Here is a 24,204-nt window from a genome sequence, read left to right as displayed (position 1 = left end):
TAAAGACAAAAAAAAACCCCCAAAACAATATTTTATAATTTGTTATAAATCATTTCCAATAAAATCGAATTTTCTTTTTAATTTAGAAATTTAGGCCAAAATGTATTCTGCTACATGTCTTTGGTTAAAAAATCCCAATAAGTGATTATTAATTGCTTTGTGTGAAAGTTACCGCATCTGCAAACAATGGTGTATATACAGTTGAAAGTGTATCAGTCCGGATGTACCGACTGCCCATCTAATTTCTTAAGGCCTTTAAAAATACCAGGATAGTACAAATACTCCCCAAATTACCCATCTGAGGTATTTAGTAAGAGGTTTATGACAGTGCCATCATGTGACAGATGTGAAGGTAATCAGGAACAGTGATGACAGTATGTAAAAGAACAATTAAAACATTTATTTTTTATTTTTTTTTTGCAATTTGTTTTTGTACAGCCAGTCATCAGAGTAGTTTAGTGTCACAATGGTCTAAACTACTCTGGAGGTGGGTGATCAGGGATTGTGTATGTTTGCCGTTATAGTTTTAGCTGTCATGAATGGGTTAACATTCATAAATAGCTTGCTGATGGATGTGATCTGTGATTGGCTACAGCTAATCACACGGTACAGGTAGCCAGGTACCATGTGATTGCTGTGGGTCAATCACAGATCACAACTGTAAGCAAGCTGTTCATGAATGGAAATCCATTCATGACACTTTGTTTACACTGGTCTTAGCAATTACAAAATACCAATCACATGATACCAGGTACCCAGTTACCAGTAATTGTGATCCGCTGTGTCCGGTGGACACAGTGGTCACAGGAACATTGTGCTAAGCACCCAGAACAGGCTCAATCACGAACATATATGTGATCAAACCTGTCTGCGCCACAAGGCCTTAGTAAATGTACAGTGGGCAGTCGACATGTGGTTAACAACTTCCCGTCTGGGTCATTGTGAAATGACGGTCGGACAGAAACCTATTGTTGTAGGATGATGTCATCGTGAGAACAGGCTGTCTAGTAGACACAGCAGGTGACAGATCGTACCAAAGGCCATTCTCGGGAGGGCCAGTGCACCGACCCACTGCCAGTGCCATGTGATGGCTGTGACCAATCAGAGCAGATCACATGACAGTTGTAAACAATGAATGGCTTCCTTTCATGTAGACAGTTGTGTTACTAGCTGTGATTGTTCACAGTGACAGGGCCAATCACAGCCATTTTTACCATGTGATTAGCTGTGGTCAATTACAGCAATACAATGTCTACACATGGTCATTCAGTAAAAAAAAAAAAAAAAAAAATTATACATAATAGATATAGGTATAGATATAGCTATATATATATATATACATACCGTAGAGAGAGAGAGAGAGAGAGGACTTTACTGGATTATTTAGGAATTCTTTTAAAAGGTAGTAAACCCTGATGGTTTTTACTTCCTGTTTCCCTGCAAAGGTAAAGCATAATGGGCTACTATGTATTGCATAGTAGCCCATTATGTGTCACCTGACACAGGAGCCAGCGATGTTACCGCTGTCACCTCTTCGATGAAGCGTCCATCTTCCTTCCGGGTGTCGTGGCTCCGGTGCTGTGATTGGCCGGAGCCGCGATTACATCACTCCCATGCCACTAACGGCATGATCGCTGTTAGCAGCAGCATGCTCAGTGCGCCTGTCTTTTGAAAATATTGCATATTTCTTGCACCTACAGGTAAGCCTTAATCTAGGCTTACCTGTAGGTAAAAGTGGTCTGGAAGGGTTTACAACCACTTTAACACATTGTTATTTACAGTTTTTGATATAGATGAAAGATTACTTGATTGTTATGAATTTATGCACTTATATCACATAATATACTAAAAAACATGTTGCGCTATGTCTTAGGGGCAGCACAGCATATTCACTTTATGGATTTACATTTTTGTACTTGTAGGGTTTTTAAAAGGGTAAAACATAGGAAAAAGTGCATTACTGCAAAGATGTAGAGCATATTTATTTTGCCTTGACATATTGTTAAAAGGGGTAGTTCAGCATTTCATTTAAAAATTACAGTACACAGAGGGGTTGATTTACTAAAACTGGAGAGTGCCAAATATGGTGTAGCTCTGCATAGAAACCATTCAGCTTCCATTTTTTATTTTTTTGGCTTAAGCTTAATTGAACAAGCTGAAATTAGAAGCTAATTTTCTACTCTGCACAGCTGCACCAGGAATTTACACTTACCAGTTTTAATAAATCAACCCCAGCATGTAGGCTGTGTAGAATCACAATGCTAGCAATGGGGAGTGAGCAATGGTAAGTTCCTGCATGCGACTGTTGACCAATTAGAATCTCTTAGAGCCCTCTTTGTTTTGAGATGCCAAAAAAAAACCAAAAACTAGAAACACTACACATCATGTGACTTCTTAGTCAAGTACAAGTGCTACAACGGAAATTCTACTATAATTGTTTTGTCAGGGAATAGACAAATGAAAATAGAGTTCCAGTTGAGCTCAGCCATTGCGGCATACTATTCCCATGACTCACAATCACAAGTTTTAATCCACAGGCATCTCTCTATTATATTTCATAAAGACAGGCAGGTTATCCTGTAAAATAAGATGGGAGCTCCATCTGCTGTTTGCTGGAAGAAATGACAAACACAAAGGAGCTTTTTTTCCCCTTCTATTTTTTTATAGAACACTATAAAAATGAACATTATCTTGAATAAATAATTTAAGGCTGAAACTGTATTAAGGCTGCCATGTTACAGTTTGCATTGAAAGAAGTGTTAAAAACAAATGCCTACAAAAGATGAATAGTTCAATAGAACAGAATACAGAATGGTCTTTGCAGCAGTGCTAATAAAAGTTACATGATTACAAACACCATAAAACAGGAGTAGGTATGAGGGGAATGACAATAGGACCTGGCTCACTGGGTGCCTCAGGGCAGAAATATCTGAGGCCGCGTACACACGGGCGGACTGTTCGCTCAACTTTGTCCGCTGAACAGTGTTTCAGTGGACAGTCCGCTCGTGTGTGGGGCTTCAGCGGACAGTTTCAGCGGACAGTTTGACGAACAAAGTTTTTCGGAAATTCCGAAAAACTGTCCGCTGAAACTTGGCCACTTTCGAAATGAGCAAACTGTTCCCGTTCGGAGGAAAGTCTGCTCATTTCGAGCGCGTCTCCAGGTAGGCGGGGCCCGCGAAGGAGACGTCGCGGGCCCCGCCGCCTGGTATGGACTTAAAGGGGAACCCCAACGCCGAAAAAAATCGGCGTGGGGGTCCCCCCAAAGTCCACAATAGACCCTTGTCCAAGCACGCTACCCGGCCGGCCAGGAAAAGGGGGGCGAGCGAGCGCGCCCCCCCTCCCGAGCCGTACCAGGCCGCGTGCCCTCAACATGGGGGGTGCCTCGGGGAAGGGGGGACCAACCCATGTGACATATACCATGTGACACCGCCCCATTGTCACTATATAAGTGGCCGCACAGCGCGGCTCTGGCATTCCGGCCGGAGAGAGCGACGTGTCAACATCTCCTGGAGAAGAAGAAGAAGAACAAGAAGAAGAACGGAAGGCGACCGGAAGGCGACAGCGGCGACAGAAAGACCGGGCCACCGCCTGTAAAAGAGCTATAAGAAGGCGCGGTGGCCCGGCAGAAGAACCGAAGAGGGGGACAAGACCCCCGAAGTCGGGAGAAGAGGCCGGCGGCGGGGAGGAAGAAAGCCGGCGAGAAGACCCCCGAAGACGGAAGACCCCCGGAGCTGTGCAATAAAATATTTTATCTCGTGTGTTGTGTTTTTTTTTTGGGTACTTTTATTTTACAGGTGAATGGGTAGGGGTACATTGTACCCCATACTCATTCACATAGGGTGGGGGGCCGGTATCCGGGGGCCCCCTTATTAAAGGGGGCTCCTGGATTCCGATAAGCCCCCCGCCCGCAGACCCCGACAACCAACGGCCAGGGTTGTCGGGAAGAGGCCCTTGTCCTCATCAACATGGGGACAAGGTGCTTTGGGGTGGGGGGGGCCGCGCGGCCCCCCCTTCCCCGAGGCACCCCCCATGTTGAGGGCACGCGGCCTGGTACGGCTCGGGAGGGGGGGCGCGCTCGCTCGCCCCCCTTTCCTGGCCGGCCGGGTAGCGTGCTCGGACAAGGGTCTGTTGTGGACTTTGGGGGGACCCCCACGCCGAATTTTTTCGGCGTTGGGGTTCCCCTTTAAGTACATTCCAGGCGGCGGAGCCCGCGACGTCTCCGTCGCGGGCCCCGCCTACCTGCACACGCGCTCGAAATGAGCGGACTGTTGCCTCGTGTGTGGGCGAGTCCGTTCATTTCAAAAGTTACACGGACTTAGTACGACGAACAAAGTTTGCCGTATTTGTCCGCTCAAAAAGTGCCGTGTGTGGGCGTGTTCGTTCATTCAAAAGTTTGAGCGGACTGTTTGACGAACTTAGTTTCGGCAGACAGTCCCCGCGTGTGTACGCGGCCTAAAGCCTTCTTTACATGGCCAGTTATCTGCATTCTATGGATTTCAGCGATAGATTCCTGCAGGTAGAATGACCAGTTCATGTGAATAGCAGTGGCCAATCAGCCTAAATAAACTAATTAAAGGCTGACAGTGGCCCGCTGATGTTCACATGTAGCCACATGCCATACAGTCAGCTGCGTTCAGGCTCGGATTTCTGCAGGAAAACGCATGACATATGGCTATATGTGAAGAGCAGCAACCACTGTCAGCCTGTAATTAGCGATGACCACTTACGGTTCATCAGTAGTTTGACCGCAGATCTGAGAGTCTGCAATTTGTCTGAGGGGAGAAAGACTCTCGCTTCCCTGGAGTCCAAAGGTAATCCCAGGTACTCCAGATGCTGGGTCGGCACAACCACTGACTTCTTTAGGTTCAACAGCCACCCAAATTCTTGCAGTCTGCATGGTGATCACCACATCCTCCTCTAATTCTGAGGCGGAAGATGCTCTCAGGAGGAGATCGTCTAGGTAACCCACGATCGCGATCCTGTGTTGTCACAGCAACAACAATACTGGAGCCAGTACTTTGGTAAAGACTCGGGGGGCTGATGCCAGGCCAAAGGGAAGAGCCACAAACTGGTAATGGGCTTCCCGACTGCTAAACGCAGACATTTTTGATGCCAAAGGCATATGGGTATGTGCAGGTACGCATCCTGGATGTCCAAAGACGCCAGGGAGTCCCCTTGATGGAGTGCAGCGACTACTGAGCGAACGGATTCCATTCTGAACCTCTGCACTTTTACAAAGTGATGGAGGACTTTTAAATCCAAGACTGGACGTACCTCTTCCTCTTTGAGAACCACAAACAGATTTGAGTAGAACCCCTGGAAGCGTTCCAATTCCAGGAACTGGTACAATCACCCCCTTATTCCTCAAGTCCCTTACTGCCCCTAACAGGGCCTCCCGTGGAACCGGGGACGTGGGTATGCTGGAGGGGAAGAATCTGTTTGGCGGCCAAGAGAGAAACTCTATCTTGTAGCCTGTGGAAATCAGGTTGCAGACCCATTGGTCGGATAATCGGGAAGTCCACCGGGCTGTAAACTTCCGAAGGCGACCCCCCACCCGATACGTGGGTGGGGGTCAAACCTTCATGCAGTAGCACTTTTGTTCGCAGGCCTGCGGTTCCAGGGACACTTTTGACCGCCCGTGGACGTCCTGTCTGGCTGGGAACGTTTTGTCGAAGCACAAAGACTAATGTCATCCAGCGAAGCTCCAAAGAGCCGGTCACCAAGGAAGGGAAGATCCGTCAGGGCTTTTTTGGATTCCTGGCCTGCAGAACAGCATTTAAGCCAAATCAGGCACCTCAGCACCACAGCTGACACTGAAGCCGTGGATAACAGAGGGAGAGTATCCAGGGCCGTGTCACAAACTTACTTAAGGCCTTGCACTGGTTGGTCTGCTAGTTCCACGCAGACAGGGGAGGCATTTTGCTCTCCCAATTTGCGGTGCAAACGTTTTTCCCACTCAGTCAGTGTCTGCGACACCAGTGTGGATTACAGTACTGGTCGCACGGCAGACTCCACAAACGTAAACAAGCCCCCGCCTCGGCCTTCCTATGCATGGGGTCCTTGAATGCAGGAGTCCCCTCAACCCGGGATCGTGGTTACTTTATTTAACCTAGATACTGGGGGGTCCATGACCGGAGGAGCCGACCATTTTTTGAGAAGGCTTTCCTCAAAGGTGTAACGCACCGCCATGTTTTTGGGGACCGAAAAGGTCCTTTGCGGCGGACCCTATTCCCTGTAGATGAACTTGTCAAAATAAGTCAAATACAGGAACACCTTAGGTGAACGTGCTGGCTTGCGGGACCCAAAAGGAGCCAATACATAAGCAGAGGGATCAGCTGGCTCCTGGATTTTCAGGGTATCACGCACAGCTGTGATAAGTGCTCCAAAAAGTGCTTTGTCGCACCCGGACCTGGACAGAGAATCATCCTCACTGTCCGAATGGTCCTGGTCAGCCCCGTCTGATAGGTCAGAGCAGGGGTCACCAGCCGCAGCAGGGCCCGAGTCTGCATCAGAGCTCTCCCCAGAGGACGAGGGGTGTCAGGGCTGGCTTAGCCCTTCCTTCTCTTGGCTGGCCACTCAGCTGTCGGCTAATTGCCAGCTCTCTTCTCTCTCCACACTTACCAGCTGTTCCTGATGATGCTTGTCTGACCTGCCTACTTAAAGCCTTCCCGCTCACTTCACCTCTGTCTTCGCGTTGGTCACATCACAAGGAACCATCTCCTGCAGTTTGTTTCAAGACTGGCTTGCTGACATCCCTCCTGGCTCCTTATCTTGCTTGCAGTTGCTCTACTTGGATCCCTGACTTCAGGCCTGGCTGATTACCGATCTGGTTATTGAACCTTGGACTGGCTGACTACCCGATCTGGTTACTGTACTCTGGCTATGCTTGACTACGCTTTTTCTATTTACCTTTTTATTTTTATTAATAAACAAGTGTGATTTAATTGTACTTCTGTCTCAGTTTGATTCATGGTTTCTGACGGGGTGGGGGGGGGGGGGGGGTAGGGGCCTTTTACGTGTACCTTTCCTTCCACGCTCCGCCTCTATTTTAGCAACAAAGGAGTTAAGGACCGCCATCAGGGTGTCCATGGGCACAGCGCTATCCGCAGGTGACCCAGTTGTAATAGCCTGAATTTCGGGGGAAGAAACACCAGTTTCTGAAGCCATACTGACCCTACCCTGTCTGCCACCTGCAAGGGGACTTAGGACAGTGAAGGTCCCACCCTCCTGCTGCCGCCTTCTGGGGGGGGGGGGGGTTCCTAGTGCCAGACTCACCACTCTGGGGCATTCTGTGATGGTCACTAGCCATGCCTGTAGTCCCCAGGAGGTTACCCAAGTGCAGAGTAAACTGTGCCGGCAGCAGCTGTAGAAAATAGCGGTGAAACGATCTGCAGAGCTTGCACCAGCGTTCAGGGAATTGCCATCCAGCGTCCTGTATACACAGTGGACACAGGAAACAGCATGTGAGAGCACATGTAATGCTGTCACAAGAGAACTGCGGTGAAAATTGTCGCCAATGTAACTAATAGGAAAATCTCCTAGAAAATGGCCACCGAGGCTCACAAGGAGAACCTGCTTTGCCCACAGTCAAAATGGCAGCCGGACAACGCCATGCGGTGACAGAAAAAATCATCAACAGCACTGCCTTAAACCAGCAAGAAAACCCCCACAGACACCTTTTGGGACCCCCCCCCCACACAGGGACCAGGACCATCGCTAGCCGCACAGACCCCCACAGGTGAGAGACCCAGCTATCCCCATAGACACACCGCCCGCAGCACATGCAGCTGCCACCGGAGGGCGGGGGAAGGAGGGAAGATAGGGATGTGGGAGAGAAGAGAAGGAGGTGAGGTGGCCCCCGAATTGACCTCCCAGGGAATGCCCAGCTGCTCAACCCCCCGAGGAGGGAGAGACGTACTTACCAGTCCTGAAGAGCTGGGAGGCATTCCATCTCAGACCCACTCCTGCGCAGTTACAGGATGGCTGCCGGCCCAGTATACTGTGATCCAGACATCAGTAGCCCGGTCATATGTATACCCCAGAGCATTGAAGCTCACCGACCACCTCTGGAGCTGAGGCATGTCGTGGCCTGCCGAGCCTTAGCTGCGACCTGCACACGCTCGATGGCCCGACTGGGGGGACTACAAGGATAACTCAACCAGCCTGTCACCCAGCTGGCAGTTGATATAATATAAAAGATCCTGAGATTTTCTCTTGCGCAGAAACATCAATCCTGCATCAAAAAAATGGACCAAAGGGGCCGCAGGGTTCCTAGGTCATTCTCCTTCACTAGGCAAAATAAAACTGAGTCTGCTGGGGCAGCAGGGAGGGTTGTTAGCACAGGGTCTGCCCCCCAGGGCGGGACTGAAAGTTCTGTGTATTGTGTTACAATTTTGCCTAGTTCTCCTAATGGTAGGCTAACAAACCCATTTAGTTACAGAGAGGAGCTGTGTTGGACGGTGAATATAAGAGAAAGGGGACCACAGTCATGCTGCATCAGACGAATAGAGATCACGGTCATGGTGCATCAGACGAACAGAGACCATGGTCATGCTGCATCAGATGTATAGAGACCACGGTCATGCTGCATCAGACAAAATAGAGACCACGAACATGCTGCATCACACCAATGGAGACCAATAACAAGTGCAACATGTGCAAATCAAACTGCAGAGATGCAGAATCAATATTAAAAGTGACAGTGCTAAAAAATATCAGTCTTCTGAAACAGATGTTTACCAAGCATTGAAGCAGCTAGCTCAGGACATATAGAGGATGGATGTACAAATGATATTATCTTCACCAGAAACTGTCTGTAACCAACACACTTTGTCCAATACTCCTTTTAGAACACACAGTGCTAAAATCTAGTTTACAACTTATAATGGAGATCTGCCAGCACAGTACAGACATGGTTAAATGTGGCACACATTTACTCCCCAAACCCACTTGTATTCCCCTGAAAAATTCAGTTTGAGTAAAATGTAAATGCAAATCAAAAGCAAAGCAGCCATTTTTTTAAGTTATACTATGTGAATGTGAACATGAAACATGTTACCTCGATGTAGCTACAAAAGTGGAAGACTTAAAATTTAAAGTGATGACGTTTTTTTTCGATAAAAAACAAACAAAAATGTAATACCTGCTCTGTTGCAGTGGTTTTGCACAGAGCAGCCCAGATCCTCTTCAGAGTGCCTGGTTCCTCCCTCCTGTTGAGTGTCCCCCACAGCAAACAGTTTGCTATGGGGGCAGCGGAGCAGTAGCTCCCTGTGTCCATTCAGACACGGAGCTGCGGTTCAACCCTGCTCCCCCTCTTCCCTGATTGGCAGCAGCGGGAACCAATCAGGAGGGAGAGTCCAGGATGGCTGAGGTACTCATGCACATCGCTGGAAAGAGAGGGACCTTGGGTAGGTATTAGGGGGGCTGCTGGACACAGGAGGTTTTTTATCCTAATGCATAGAATGCATCAAGATAAAAAACCTTCTGCCTTTACAATCACTTTAAGACCCCTAACACCTTAGTAATTACCAGATCTTTCAACAAAATAAAATAAAATATAGTAAGACATGCTTTGATCCTATTCTTCAAACTCACAATATTACCAGAACGATAATTTACATACAGCACAAAATAATTTTATTTGTGCAGTAGTGCTGTCCAATCGCTATTCAAGATGTAAAAACACGTGGCGGTTAAGGCCTGATGGCCATAGAAAGTCCTGCAATCGCATTAGGTCCATAAATAAATAAATATATGTCAGTAGTACAATGTTCCAGCTATCAAAGCAAACCAAACACTTTAAAACCTTCATGTGAAACAACAACAAACCTGTCAATAGTGGCATTAAAAATGTCATGGACATGGCACAAATATTTATCAGCGATGTGCAGTCTGTTATACAAAACAGTCATTTAGTAGTCCAGTACCAACAAAGAGGTAGCATAAAAATGACTGCTAATCTGAGCCCCCGTTCACACTGGTGAGGCTTTGAAATCGCACTACTTCAGCGTGATTTCAAAGGTGCACATCAGTGAGATTTGCACTGCCAATTTTAGAAGTCTATGCAAGTCGCATTGAAATTGGCAAAAAGTGGCACAGGAACCTTTTTCAAAGTCGCTGCAACATGAGTTGCAGCAATTTGAATGGTTCCATTGCCGATAATGGGGTGTGACTTGTCATGCGCTTTGAACTGTCATATCGTACCAGTGTGGATGGGGGCAAATACACACAGCCCACTATGCAGACATCTTGTTTTTCAAAACATAAAAGACAAAAAAATACGATAAAAGTAGGGTGCACCGATACCAAGTATTTTCACGGGTACTCATGCAAATACTCCGGTACCTGATACTTTTGTGGTGCGAATTGAGCTCATACAAAATGAATGATTAATGGGCTCCAATCACACTGCAAAGAATTGCATTTAAAAAGGAATGCAGTGCGATTCCTGTCCGATTCGCATGCAGCTTCCCGCATCGCTCTTGTGAACCCAGGCTTGTCATAGTGACTTCAGCCTGGGTTCACACAAGAGTTGTGCTGGAAATCGCACTGCAAAACTGTTTAAAACACATGCAGTTCTTTGCAGTGGGATTTGAGCTCATTCATTTTGCATGGGTTCAAATCGCAAAAGGTACTTAGTATTGACAAGTACTTGACCGAAAATATCGGTAGTTGAAGGTTAAAAAAACTATTTTGGTGCAAACCTAGATCAAACCTTAAAATTTTTTAGAGGTCCGACAGCCGACACATCTAAGGCGGCACAGCTGACTTCTCTATTTAAGGCAAAGGCATGATGCTGATTGGCCTACAATAATCTATTGGTTCCTAGAATGGACTAACTGCCTCCTAAAAACTACAGTAATGTATGCACCTTGTGAATATAATGGCTGTTTTGGTAAATACCAAAAATATACATATTTATAAAATATATTAGTATAAAAAAGTTTATATGAGTACTGTTTGTTACACCCAATACTGATTATTTCTAAGGGTGGGATTTGTTTTTCGGCAATGCTGTATCATTTCTGGATCCATCTGCAACCAGGTCTTCTGATCAGTGTTGGCACCAAATGACGGAGCAGAATTTGCAAGTAACTGGCCATGCCTGGGTGGCAGCAGTGGGCTTGCAGAGCAATAATCATTGGGTTTTTGTAGGGGGGTTACAGTCACAGTTGGCACAGTGGTACTTCTCTCCATGTATGGTGAAGGGACCTGAGGAACCATGCTATAGGAGTGACTTCTAACATGTGGTGGAGCCTTTTTTTCCCTTCGTTTCTTAAGAAGAAACCAAACAATAAAAATGATGACCAGCAGCAGGACAGCAACAACGACCAAAGGGATTATGATTGAAAGGGGTTCAGTTTGGCTAGGCTCTGCTTTAGGATCATCTGTAGTTTGTTTAATTGTGGTTTGGTGACCAGAAGAACTTGTGGTTGCTATTTCCAAAGGAAGAGTTGGATCGTCATGTTTTTGATTTCCCCATCGATTCTGATTGCCAAATCTCCTTATGGGAGCTTCTGTAACATTTCTGTGCAGCCTGTGGCTGGTTGTCTTTTTCTCATGGCTCAGGCTGGTGTACAATAGAGTGGCTGTGGTAAATGAAAAAGATTCTGCAGTTGGAGAAGAGTCCACAAGTACTGGATCATATGGAACCACAGAATATGCAAAGTATCCTAGAGCAGGAGGCACATTTTTAGCGTTTAACATGAAAGCAAATGAATCGTTGATCATTTCCTGATCTGTCACATTGGCATCAACATCCAACAGTATTTGTCTGGCTTCAATGTCGCTATGTGTGAACTTTTCAATCTCTTCATACTCCTCTTTTTTAAACGTCTTTCTTCTTACAAGTTTACCATAAGCTGGTGCATCAACAACATAATATTCTGGGTCACTGCTGGTCTGATTTGCTAGCTCTGTTGCATTCAGGTCCCCAGTTTTTAGGGTGTACTTTAAGCCCGTTGGTATTTTTAATCCAATAGCGACATTTACTAGAGGCTCCACAGTGATGTTCAGAACCTGTCCTGTCAGATTACTTTCTGAAGTAAAGACCATTAATTCTAAACTGTCTTGAGATGCAGTAAAGTTGTTCATGTGATATACTACTTTGCCAGACTCTATTTCTCTCTGATCAAAGTTCGTCACAGGTGTGTTGTGAACTAAAATCCTGCCAAACATGGGTGTCTGCGAGATCTCATAATGAATCACTAGGCTTTTTCCATCTGTGGTAGCTGCTAGATTTTTTGTTGTAATTGTGGCATACGTCTGTCCTTGGACAAGGACAAGATTTGTTTTGTTAACTAAAGTTATGGAAACAGGGGTAACATCTAAATTAAAAAGTTTATATAATGGTTTGTGTTTGCCATCTGTCACACTGAAATAGAACACGCCTGAGCTTGAGCTTCCATCTTGTACAAACCACAGGTCGCCATTATTAATATCTGCTTGTGTAAAATGCTGAATGGATTCATTTAGGTTGTCTAATTTGGCTAAGAATCCATTGTTTGGTGCACTTATAACAGAGTATGTTATATCTTCTGGCGGATTATCCAGATCTTCAACATTCAGGTTCTCTGGGCTAAATGCAGCCATTTTTCCTTGCAGAACTCTCAGATTGGGCCGTTTTGTTTTAAGCTCCGGTGGTTGGTCATTAACAGGTATTACAGTGATATTAAACATCTCCTCTAGAATATCAAAATCTGGCTTAACAGCAGATTTACTTTTTAAATTGAGCCATGTGGCAAAAGTGAAGCTATCTGTAGGGGATTCTGCTCCATTGTGCGCATAGGTAATACCAAATTTATTGACGATGTACTGGGAAAAGTTGGGCTTGTCTTTCGTAATATTCCTGTCTCCAACTATGATCACGCCATGTTTGGGTAATATGGTCACCTGGAACCAGACTTCATATGCAGCTCGTTGAGTTTCTGGCAGCCTGGCTAGAAGGTTGGAGGCATCCAGCTTTGTTTTGTCTATTTGAATTTTTTCTCCTTCCAAAACAGAAGCACCTATACAAAATAATGAAATGTAAATTAGAAGGTGGACAGCTTAAATGTGATACTAAAAAGGTAAAAATTATAAAACAAAAAAAACAAAAAAAAAACAAACAAACATGTTTTACTTACCTGCTCTGTGCAATGATTTTGCACAAAGCAGCCCCAATCCTCCTCGGGTCCCTGCCAGCACTCCTGGCTCCTCCCCCTTCTTAGTGCTCCCATAGCAAGCTGCGTGCTAAGGGTGAAGTCGTGCATGCTCGCTCCTGAGCCCCACTTTGTGTCCATAAGACACATAAAGTGGGGCTCAGCCCCGCCCCACCCCAATCTCTTCACCGACTGTGATTGACAGCAGTGGCAACCATTGTGTCTGAGCCAATGAGAAGGGAGAGAGACTCGAGAGCAGCTGCTCTCGTGCACATCCCTGGTAAAAAATCCCTAGCCTTTAGAATCACTTTAAAGCGGAATTCCAGGCAAAAAGACAACTGTCTTAAATAGTACACCCTTTTTGGCACCTTTTCTGCTCTTTTTCTTCTGGACTTCAATCCTATGTCGCTGTGGCGAGGTATGTCATTTCAGCGATTGCATAGTACCCTCCTCCTTCCCCCCCGCTGCCTTCTGGGACCTGTGTGTGTCCCAGAAGACAGGACCATTCAGAAAGTGCCGCAAAACTCTCACATGTGCAGTAGGAAACCGGCAGTAAAGCCTGAAAGTTTCTCTGCCGGTTTCCTTTACTAGCAATTCTGGCGCCTGCACCCGGAGCGGATGGACGGATCGGCTTGGGGTGCCGACATCGCAGGCTCCCTGGACAGGTAAGTGTCCTTATATTAAAAGTCAGCAGCTACAGCTAAATTATTTTTTTCCCCAGGCTGGAACACTGCTTTAAAGAAAGTACCTACAAGAGGTCATATACATCGCACAAGCAATACAATACAAGTAGACCAAGTGCCTTGCAAAACTGAGAAGATGATCAAGGGCCTTTGAGCAGATAATTATTGAGAACCAAAAAAATAAATAAAAAAAAAGGCAAAGGAAATGCAGGGCTACAGAAGAGAAAAATAAAAAAAAAATAATAAAAAAGGAGTTCTTGTTTTGAGCTGCATGCCCTTTTTTTTACCTCTGTACTTCTTCTGCAACCGTCTTAATTGAAAAAAATTTAAACCTGCTGAGGAAATTTCACAAATAAACATTTGTTGAAGGAGGCCTGATAGATGCAATCAGCTATCTGGTTGGAGAATACCTTTGAAAAATATGAAACATAAAAAGTTACCAGTATTTGCAATGAGACGGGTTGGCCTATCCGGATCATCAATCTCATATGATATAGTTATGAGGAACTTCTGGTTTTCTAGCACAGCCGGAGGTGAAGAGACTGTGAAGGAGAAGGAATCCTGTGTACTCCAGACCAGAGCTTCTGTATCTGTATGTTCATAGAAGATCGCCGCCTTATCCAACTGTACAAGACAGAAAATATCTTTTCAAATCAAAAGGTAAATGAAACAGCATTGTCAAAGAAAATCATTGACAAAGAAATACTTTGTCAAATGGCAGTAATCAAATGCTTACAATGCAGGATTGTGTATGTACAGTATGTGGTTATAGTTTGGTGAATACAAGCTATAGCGGCTCCAATGGCAGGGTGACCTTTAACCACTTCAATACCAGACACTTTTAATCCCTTCCTACCCAGGCCAATTTTGAACTTTGAATGACAATTGCACTTTCATGCAACACTGTAAAAAAAAAAAATTCTTGGTTTGCATTATATTGTGATTGACCCTTTAATGTGATCAGCTGTATTCACAGAGCGTGCCAGGTGTATGCCCCAGGGAGCATCTGGGAGGTGGGGTTCTGGGAGGATGTCCATGTATGCCCTCCCAGAACCGGAAGCATGTGCTGTAGCTGTCTTTTGGCTATAGTGCAGGCAGGGAGAGGTTAAGAGATTGGTAACGTTTGAGTGGAATCCAGGGCAGGGTCAATAGGGCCACTGGGGAGGAATGTTGTTCAATCTAGGCCCATAATTTATATTGTGGTGAGGTGCACCACATCATAAACCTAGACAAATATGAGGCCATATAATAAAGTGCAAGGTAAGGAAGGCCAATGCCGCTGTTTATTTTAGGGATGGTAAGGAGAGCAAGTCTCATCTAGGCTACTTTGTCTCTCCATATAAACTTGATTTACATGGTGCACAGAGAGACAAAAAAACAATTATCTAATGGATAGGTAACGCTTGGATTAGGTTAAAATTCTGACGCAACTATGTAATTTTGTAGGTGTTACATCAACTGAACCAGGTCAGAGTTAGACTCTGCCATTTTCAAAGATCTAGTCGGATTTTGTCAGCAGGGGGCCTAAGATGGCCTCATATAGTGCAGACAGTTTCTAATTAATGTTGGTGCAAATGTATCTCATGGTGGACAAGGTCCAATGAAACGGGTACGATTTTTGGAAATGCGCCACTCTATACCGAGTGAAGGTTATATTCAAGGCCTCAAGTTGATTGAAAAATTTGAAAGTTCCCCATACTGTGACATAATGCTGAAAGGGAGGACTCTGGCTCTGTAAGGCAGAACATGAGGTCTTCTGCATAGGTAGCAGATGGGTCCAATCTTCCCTTACATAAAAACAGTTCAGGAGTCAGTATAAAAATTAAAGGGAAAGGGGGACATCCCTGTCAAGTCCCATTGGACAGAAGAAAATAATTAGATCAGGTTTCATTGATCTTCACTAAGGCTGAAGGGTGAGAGTACAGTGCCGAGATCCATATCATTATGTGACTGCTCAGGCCTATGTGAGCCATAGTGGATCATAAAGAATTGCCAATCAACCTGATCAAAGGCCATCTTAACTTAAACTTAACTAAAAAGAGAAGTATGGGGTTTGTTTGTTTTTTCAGATTCATACTGTTCCGATGCTGCATCTGTCCCCTGCCAGCTCTAACACTGAGAGCTGAGCAACCAAACACCGCAGACCGCTTGGTTCTCAGAGCTCTTTGCTCTAACTCTCCCCCAGACTCACTGGGGCGCTGGCCAATGGAGGGTGCAGGAGCGGCCAGCTCAGGTTCTAAGCAGCTTGCTTAGAGGCGGAGTCAGATGCCAGTCCAGGCATAGGCACAGATCCCAACCATATGGTCGTGATCCTGCCCGAGCCTGGACCGGCTCAGTGACATCAGCCAAACTGCTGTCCACTTAAAATGGGGCACAGGAGTGCAGAATGAACTGCGATTCTCAGAAGTACAGCCTAACAAGCTTTAGCTATACTTCTCCTTTAAAGCAGTGCTAAAAGGCCAACAAAAACAAAACAAAACAAAAAAAATCATAAAAGACTATTATGCACCGCATATTAGCCAATTATGACAGCTTTACCTTAAAAACAAAGCCCTCCAGCAGTGCAGCAGTGTGAGGTTACCATTGTTGCCACTTCCATCTTCACCAGTCTTACTTCCATGCTTGCGTTCTCCAGCTGTTTAAATGGCTGGACCACAATTACGTCACTCCTGTGCATGCGCATGGGAGGCAGATGCGCCCCAGTGCTCTCATTCAGAGCATAGTGCGCATGTGTCGGTGATGTCATGGCCACTACAAATGTGAACATCTCCTAAACTGTACACATTTAGGAGATTATCACTGTACCTACAGGTAAGGCTTACTTGTAGGTACAAGTAATAAAGCAGAGTTTACTACCACTTTAAAATAGTGTACACTGGGCTGTATATGTTCAATGCATCTCTTTGCACCACACTGCACAGTAACACAATGCTGCATGTATTTTTATTGTCTGTTCCTTCTGTGTTGGCAGCCAATTAATATTAATGAGCAACACAAGAACAGCAAACTCTTAATGGGTCCTTGTATCAGGGAAAAAAAATACCAAACAAAAAAGAAAGACTAGATAGGTTAAACCAAGAAGTTCAACAGAAAAATAAACACTCTCTACTCAAAACTCACTAATAATTATTGGATATTCGGTTTACAACTCACTGATCATACAACATACTGTAATCTATAGATAATTTTTAGGTTGAGAGAACCTCTGCAGAAAAATGATTTCAAGGGTTCATTCAAGGCAAAAAGCCTAAGGGCCAGTTCACACCAGATGCAGTCGCATACAGTTCTGTGCAGTTCCGTTTTATTCTGCACCAATGCAGTCAGTTCTGGTCAGTTTCTGCACCAGAAACTGACCGGAAACTGACCAGAAACTGACTGCATGGTGTGAACTAGAGCCATTGGAATACATGGAAAACATTGTGCATGCATTTTTAGTGCATCAAAAACTGAACGGAACTGTGTCTGGCGTGAACTGGCCCTAACTGTATTTAAAATGCTAAAGTAAACAAAGCAAGAAAGACAGGTTGAACTAAAAGTACATCCCATGATAGTTGACAGTTGGTCCCTGACAGTTAAAATTTAGTTCTCTAAACTCAACAAATTGGATGGGCCGATTTTTTCATTATCACTCTTTTTTATATTCAATCAATAAGGAAGAGTGATTAACAACAGTGGTGTTGTTCCATGCCAACAAATCAGATTACACCAAGGAATCTGTATGCTATTAGCAACAGATCAATTTCTGCTGCTGCTTTATTTTAACTTATTTCTCAAAAATCACCACCATGGCCTAACGTGTTTTCAGATCAGCTTTGTATTTTTTGCCCCCACAATAATGTCTTTAGTAGAAATGGCATATAAACTGTTACTTTCCATTGACTGGGTAAAGGTTGACACTTCTGATGTTGCATTTTCCTGTTCCAATTTTAGGATTCGCCCGTGTTTTGGAGGGCTGGACACTTGGAATGTTATTGTCCTGTTATTTATGTCACTCTGGTCATTTGTTACAGCTTTCAACAACCCTGAAGAAAGGACCCTTCGTGTTCCTGGACAATGTAAAAAAACAAAAATATATGAATCCACACGGCAGTATGTACAACAAAAAGGTAGAGATAACAGAAGTAGTAAACACATGAAGCACAACAATTATATAACACAAAGATATTTTTATTTATCCCTTTCAAGACCAGATGTCAATGAACAAATGTCATTAAACCTTAGACACCCAGACCAAATTTAGCAGCATCCATTAGCTTGACTATAGCTCTATGGCTATCTGTCAGTGAGGGCTGAGAACTATACAATCACACACACATACATATATACATATACACACACATTTATTTTTTAATACAGGTAGCTGTTCTAACCTCATTACTTCTAGTACTGGATAGTACAATAGGATATGTTTATTCTGTTAAATGTATAATCTTTATCATAATTATGTAGCATATAGGACTAAATAATCTTAGCAGGGGGGAAAGGTTTCAGTTCAAGACTAATGGCAGTAGTTCCAGCTAAAATTTAATCTGGCAGTCTTAAACCACATACACATGGGTGGAATATCATTCGCAATCAGCCGGTACAATAGACGCAGGCCGACATTCGGCCCATGTGTACAGGTCCTTGTTTAACAGAAGCCAATCTCACGACCAGCTTCTATCGAACGAACATGCTGGAAAACCAGCAGCTGATTGGCATTTGATCAGTGCTCTTAGGCAATAGCTGTGAGCACTGATTGGTGTGTTTTGGCAGGGAGGCATTCCCCCTCTCAGAACACACTAGTTTAATGGGGAAATTTCCGTAACAACATCGCATTGCTAGTACAGGACCTCCTTGCAAGCTCCTCAGTTCTTCTTTCTTTCAGCCCAGCGGGCTTTATACTTACCGTGTGTACCAGGGCTTTATAATACTGCGATACAAATACAGGCAGTCTGTTACTGTTGGTAATGCAAAAATATTTTAGCAAACAGCTTACTAATGCTTGCAATATGTGGTTTTAAAAATCTAAGCCCTTGTACACACGGTCGGACATTCCGACGGAAAATGTCCGATCGGACCGCGTTGTCGCATAATCCGACTGTGTGTGGGCTCCATCGGACTGTTTCCGTCGGAATATCCGACGGACAAAGTTTTAGAGCTGGGCTATAAAACTTTCCGACAACATGATCCGATCGGACTTTGTCTGATTGTGTGTAGAGAATTACGATCGGACAAAGTGCCACGCATGCTCAGATCAAATTCCTAGACCAAAGCTATTGGCTACTAGCCTGAACGCAGTCCCGTCCTAATGAAATAATATCATCACGTTACGTACGATCGGATTTTCCGACAACTTTGTCCGACCGTGTGTATGCAACACAAGTTTCGGACAAAATCCGTCGGACAAAATCCGACGGATTTTGTTGTCGGAATGTCCGACTGTGTGTACAAGGGCTAACAGATTCCTTCAGTCACGCTTACAGCATGGATTGATTAATCCCTTCTGCTGGGCAATTGCATTCTGACAGCTGTCAGAACACCTGAACAAGAGATGCATCCAATTAAATAAAGTTGCTGTTCGGCTATAAATTTTCCACGCAGCATCTTCAATTTTTGAAGGATGTTGGGTGGGAGGGGCCTGAACAGGGCCAGAGTGAGTTTCAGGAAATTCATTGGGAACTGACTAAAATTCAAACAGTGTAAAATTTTAATATCAATTCATATCAGCATGTCAATTTGGAGGATATAAACATGTATTCGAGAGGGAAAAAAGGGTCTGCTAAGAATCTAACCACAGAACACCAAGTGCCACCCATGATTATCTTTAGACAACCAAAACATCAGAAACCAGATTTCTATATTAGTTTATCTGTTTAAAAAAAAAAATAGGAAGGACATCTGTCCATCCAGGTTTAACCTTACCAACTATGATAAAATGCAGTTGCAGTACTTACCTGGAAATACAGCAAGACCCTTATTTACTTCCAGATTTATAACAAGGGTTCTTGCAGTGATACTAAAGATTTGTCTAGGTGCAAAATTCAAACCATCTGTAACCTGGAAGTTGAATCCACCAGACATTGGTCCTGAAACAAGACAATCAAAGAGAACATCAGCAAGGGTACAACACTACCTGTTTTACTTCCAAAACAGGATTTAGTAGAACATGGGGTTGATTTACTAAAGGCAAATAGACTGGGCAAGTGCAGATTCTCCAGAGCTTAGTAAATGAGGGGAAACTCCGCTGATTTCCATCATCCAATCATGTGAAAGCAAACACGCCTTTTAAATTTTATTTTCTATGCATATGATTAGGTATTCTTTGCAAAGTGAAGCTTCGCCTCATTTACTAAGCTCTGGAGCAACAGCACTTGTAAAGTGCACAGTCTATTTCCCTTTAGTAAATCCATCCCCCATGACTATTTCTACACTATAAATATCTTTCCTAATTCCCACTAAATGGCATCTTTATTCTCCGAAAATAATTTACACACGTTAACTTGTTAATGACCCTACAATCTATTTTTCATTAAATAGTTTCTTACCATGCTCTGTGAGCTCATGAACCTCTGCTCTTCCCCCTCTTGTTTGGAACAAGCAATGCAAGTTAGTTGCACTGCTCTGTGCCATAGTGCCTAGTCCATCTCAGAAGTGAGCAAGAGAGGGTGGCTATGTTCCTACATACAGTGAGACCATGGAGAACAAAACATAAAATATAGACATATTTACTATAAAAAAGAGTGGCACTCCTCAAATGCTATTATGCTTGTCTAACCAATTTCACACCATAGGACATCCATGTCCCTTGTAAATCCAGCATAAATTAGAACATTTTTTAAATCTTAATTTGCTCACCATTGTGTACAAAAACCAACTGTCCATTATTTATGTGCTGCTGGGTGAAATTGAGAATACTCCGATCTGGATGGGATTTCAGTGAGAGGTGGCCATTGCTGGGGGGAGTGATGAAGAACACCAGATCAGCTGGGGAGGTGTCCTTATCTTCAGCCAAAAGATCATTAGAAGTCACTTCAGTCACAGAGCCAACCCAGACCTAAAAGACACATGAAACACATGCTCTAATGCAAGGCCAGTCTTCATGGATCAATGGCACAGAGCTTTATAACCCGTCATATTACCAGAGGATTGCCTTTGTAGAAGACATTAAACTGATTATCAATTATGTTTCAAGAATTGCCTTGATAAAGCCCATTGAATAGCACCCATTTTAATAGCTTTGAAGGGTATAGTATGGATTAGTCTGTACCTTGTAGAAATCTAACATTTTCTTTCTTCTCAGCTTAACCACTCCAGCTCCGGAAGATTTTACCCACTTCATGACAAGGCTATTTTTTGCGATTCGGCACTGTGCTACTTTAACTGGCAATTGGGTACAGTGTTGCATGACAGTACAAACAAAATAGATATCTCCTCCTCCCCCCCCCCACAATAGAGCTTTCTTCTGGTAGTATTTGAACACCACTGGGTTATTGCAATCTAAATGAAAAAAGACTGACAATTTTGAAAAAATAAAACAAAAATTTACCATTACATTTTATTTTTATTTTTTTTATTTCTTTACGTATTTTGGCCAAAATGTATTCTGCTACATGCTTTTGATAAAACAAAAATCCCAATAAGTGAATATTGTTTGTGTAAATATTATAGCACCTACAAACTATGGGATGTATACTGGAATATTTTTTCTTATACTACTAATGGCCGCAATCAACAACTTCTAATGGGACTGTGATAGTGCGGTGGACAATCTGACACTAACTGACACGGGGGGGGGGGGGGGGGAGGGGGAATGACTGACTGCCAACGATATCACCAGTGACATTAAATATAAAACCAGAGCATCACTGCCACAAAAAATATATACAATTGCAAAAACATTTGTAATTTACCTGTGCATGGTTTTATAATCCATGCTGATAGGTTGTAAGCAGACATAAAATGAAAGTTAACATTCTAGCTATGTATGATTCTAGTAACATTTAGTTATGCTTACTTTTATTAGGCAATCCATTTTTCTTCTGAATAGATTCTACCATGTTATTCATTTTATTTATTTTTCTAATGAATGGTAATGTTTTGAAACGCTTGTTTCTTTGATCATTTTGAAAATATATACTATATGTATATAGGGGAAGCCATATTTCTTGGACACGGATTATCCTTCGCTGTTCTAAAGTCTGACCAAAAGCAATTAAAGCGGAGTTCCACCCAAAAGCGGAAGTTCAACTTTAAGTACTACTCCTCCTCCCCCCCTCCAATGCCACATTTGGCATATCAAATTTTTTTTGGGGGGGGGGGGCAGGTACCTAGTTTTGACAGGTACCTGCTCCCACTTCCGCTCGGGCCACCTAGGTGACTCAAGCAGAAGGTCTCCTGTTCCCCTCCCTGCAATCTTCTGGAACACGTTACAGGTCCCAGAAGATTATCTGGCCATTGAGGAGGCGTAGACAATTGGTAACATGTGCATGTGCACCCGGCTGTGAAGCCGCAAGCAATTGAAGCTGGGTACCCACACTTGTAATGTCAGCACCGAGCCACATTGCTGGATTGTGGGACAGTGTGCGTTTATTAAAAGTCACTTTTTGTAGCTGCTGACTTTTAATAAACACGTCTGAAACTCCACTTTAAGTGATGGGGTCTACCCTATATCTGGTTTCCTCTAAGCTAGTCTCTCTCAAACATCAAAACCTCAGTAAGAATAAAATTCTCTATAAGCGATGGTCAGTTTTGCTAGTGTAGCGCCTACTCCTGAAGAGCACGCGCTATGTTTTTATAAATTTAAGGTTACACCGGAACTGCAGTTTGGTTTGGGTGAAATTGTCTAAATTTGGACCTCAGCATCAGTCTGACTGGACTATGGGATGTTCAGCCTGGCCACAGGGGGCATTGTCTCTTCTGGCAGGCATGGAACTATGGTTTAAGATTATCCTCTCTCTGAGCCTGCCCAGTGGGAATGGCGCTCTTGCTGTGTTTTCTGGGAGAGGGTACTTAAGATGCGGATGTCACGTGCTTCGGGGGTTCCGATCCAGAAGGATGTGCTGACTTCATGGTCCTGGTCCTCCTGACCAGCCCCCAGGAAGGCTATGGCCGGGGGTGCGGATCCACCCAACTTGTTTTTCTGGGGCGAGGATTCTGATGTGTTTGGGTGCTGTCTCCCAGGGGTCAAGTCCTGGGGAAAAAAGTGTGGAAACTCCCACCCAAGATCCACTGCCTCACCAAAAAAAAAAAAAATGATAAGCTCATATGCACGAACACTTCAAAAGTGGTATTTTTCATCCAATTTTCATATTGTGTGTATGAAGCTTAACTGTTAGTACATAAAAAAAAACAATCCTCAATGAACATAAATACGGTAATTCTCTGAATAATCAGCATTCATTCAATTGTGCTTCCATGCAAATGTGAACATCAAGTTCTGATCTTTATTAGGGAATGTTATTTTGTATATAGAGTGTTTATGCGGTGAGTTTACACTTTTCAATGAACAGAGTTTGGATAACACAGGGTTAAACGGAAAGGTCATAAATTAAGTGCACATTATCTGGACAGAATGCTTGGGGAGATAGTGATGTGTTCCTGCTTAGGAGATGTATGTTAGCTTGGGGGGCTGCAAACTCTGCAGGGCTCCAACACACACTCACTGCTATTCCAACCCTTCACATATTTCCACATAAACTTCCCTCCTGGCATTAAACTTTTCAGGTATTGTGCTCAGCTTACCACCCCAAACTGATGTTCCTCCCTCAGCTCACCGCTCTCCCTGCATGTCCTGTGAGCAGAATAGCTGTGCTCCTCCTCTGGGTTCTCTCATCACATGGCACTGAAGATAGAGGAGGGGGGGATTCAGCGGTACACACAGAGCAAGTATGCAGGAGATTGGGGGGGGGGAGGGGGGTGAGGAGACAGAAAATCAGGAGGGGCAGGCGGGGAGGAGAGCATCACGAGAGGTCTGACTAAATACAATCTCTTAGCAGCAGGGACCTGATCAACCCGTCAGCTAGCTGTGATTGACAAGTAGATCGAAGAGGAAGCTGTCATGGGGCCCCCTACTGGCAATGCCTGAATGGTCAGTCCACCCCTGGTGTGCGACACTTACTAATACGAGCTGTGTCGGCAGCTGCTGGTGTAGCACCTGCCACACAGCTCACATACTTCAAAGTCTTGAAAGAGGCGGCTGCTAACGGGAACTGAGTTCCTGTTGTGGAAAAAGTGCAGGAACTTTGTTCCCATGCTTTCCCGCAGGACTTGAGCCCTGCCGTCTCCGGTTTGGGAGAGACCCATTAGCTTCATAGCATTCCAGGGGAGGACTCTTCAGAAGAAGGCCACGTATGGGTTGGTTTCTTAGCAAGAGCCTGGAAGCGCTGAAGTACCAAATTGAA

The 24,204-nt window shown here is 44.2% G+C and overlaps 1 protein-coding gene across 1 annotated transcript in view; it reads right to left on the bottom strand.

The window, feature by feature from the left end:
- Positions 1 to 1,957: 1,957 nt before the first annotated feature.
- Positions 1,958 to 24,204, bottom strand: part of LOC143940924 (chondroitin sulfate proteoglycan 4-like) — a 61,497-nt gene continuing 39,250 nt past the window's right edge. The window contains exons 6-10 of the mRNA XM_077462746.1: positions 20,660 to 20,858; positions 19,759 to 19,890; positions 17,692 to 17,868; positions 14,263 to 14,466; positions 1,958 to 13,007 (exon numbers count right to left, since the gene is read on the bottom strand). Of these exons, the coding sequence (XP_077318872.1) occupies positions 10,963 to 13,007; positions 14,263 to 14,466; positions 17,692 to 17,868; positions 19,759 to 19,890; positions 20,660 to 20,858 (2,757 nt within the window). The 3' untranslated portion in view covers positions 1,958 to 10,962. The remainder of the gene's footprint in view (positions 13,008 to 14,262; positions 14,467 to 17,691; positions 17,869 to 19,758; positions 19,891 to 20,659; positions 20,859 to 24,204) is intronic.

Source organism: Lithobates pipiens, unplaced genomic scaffold (assembly GCF_037356315.1).
Source record: "Lithobates pipiens isolate NorthernLeopardFrog02 unplaced genomic scaffold, aLitPip1_a1.2 Scaffold_3, whole genome shotgun sequence".
Lineage (NCBI taxonomy): Eukaryota > Metazoa > Chordata > Amphibia > Anura > Ranidae > Lithobates > Lithobates pipiens.
This window is presented reverse-complemented; position numbering and strand designations above follow the sequence as displayed.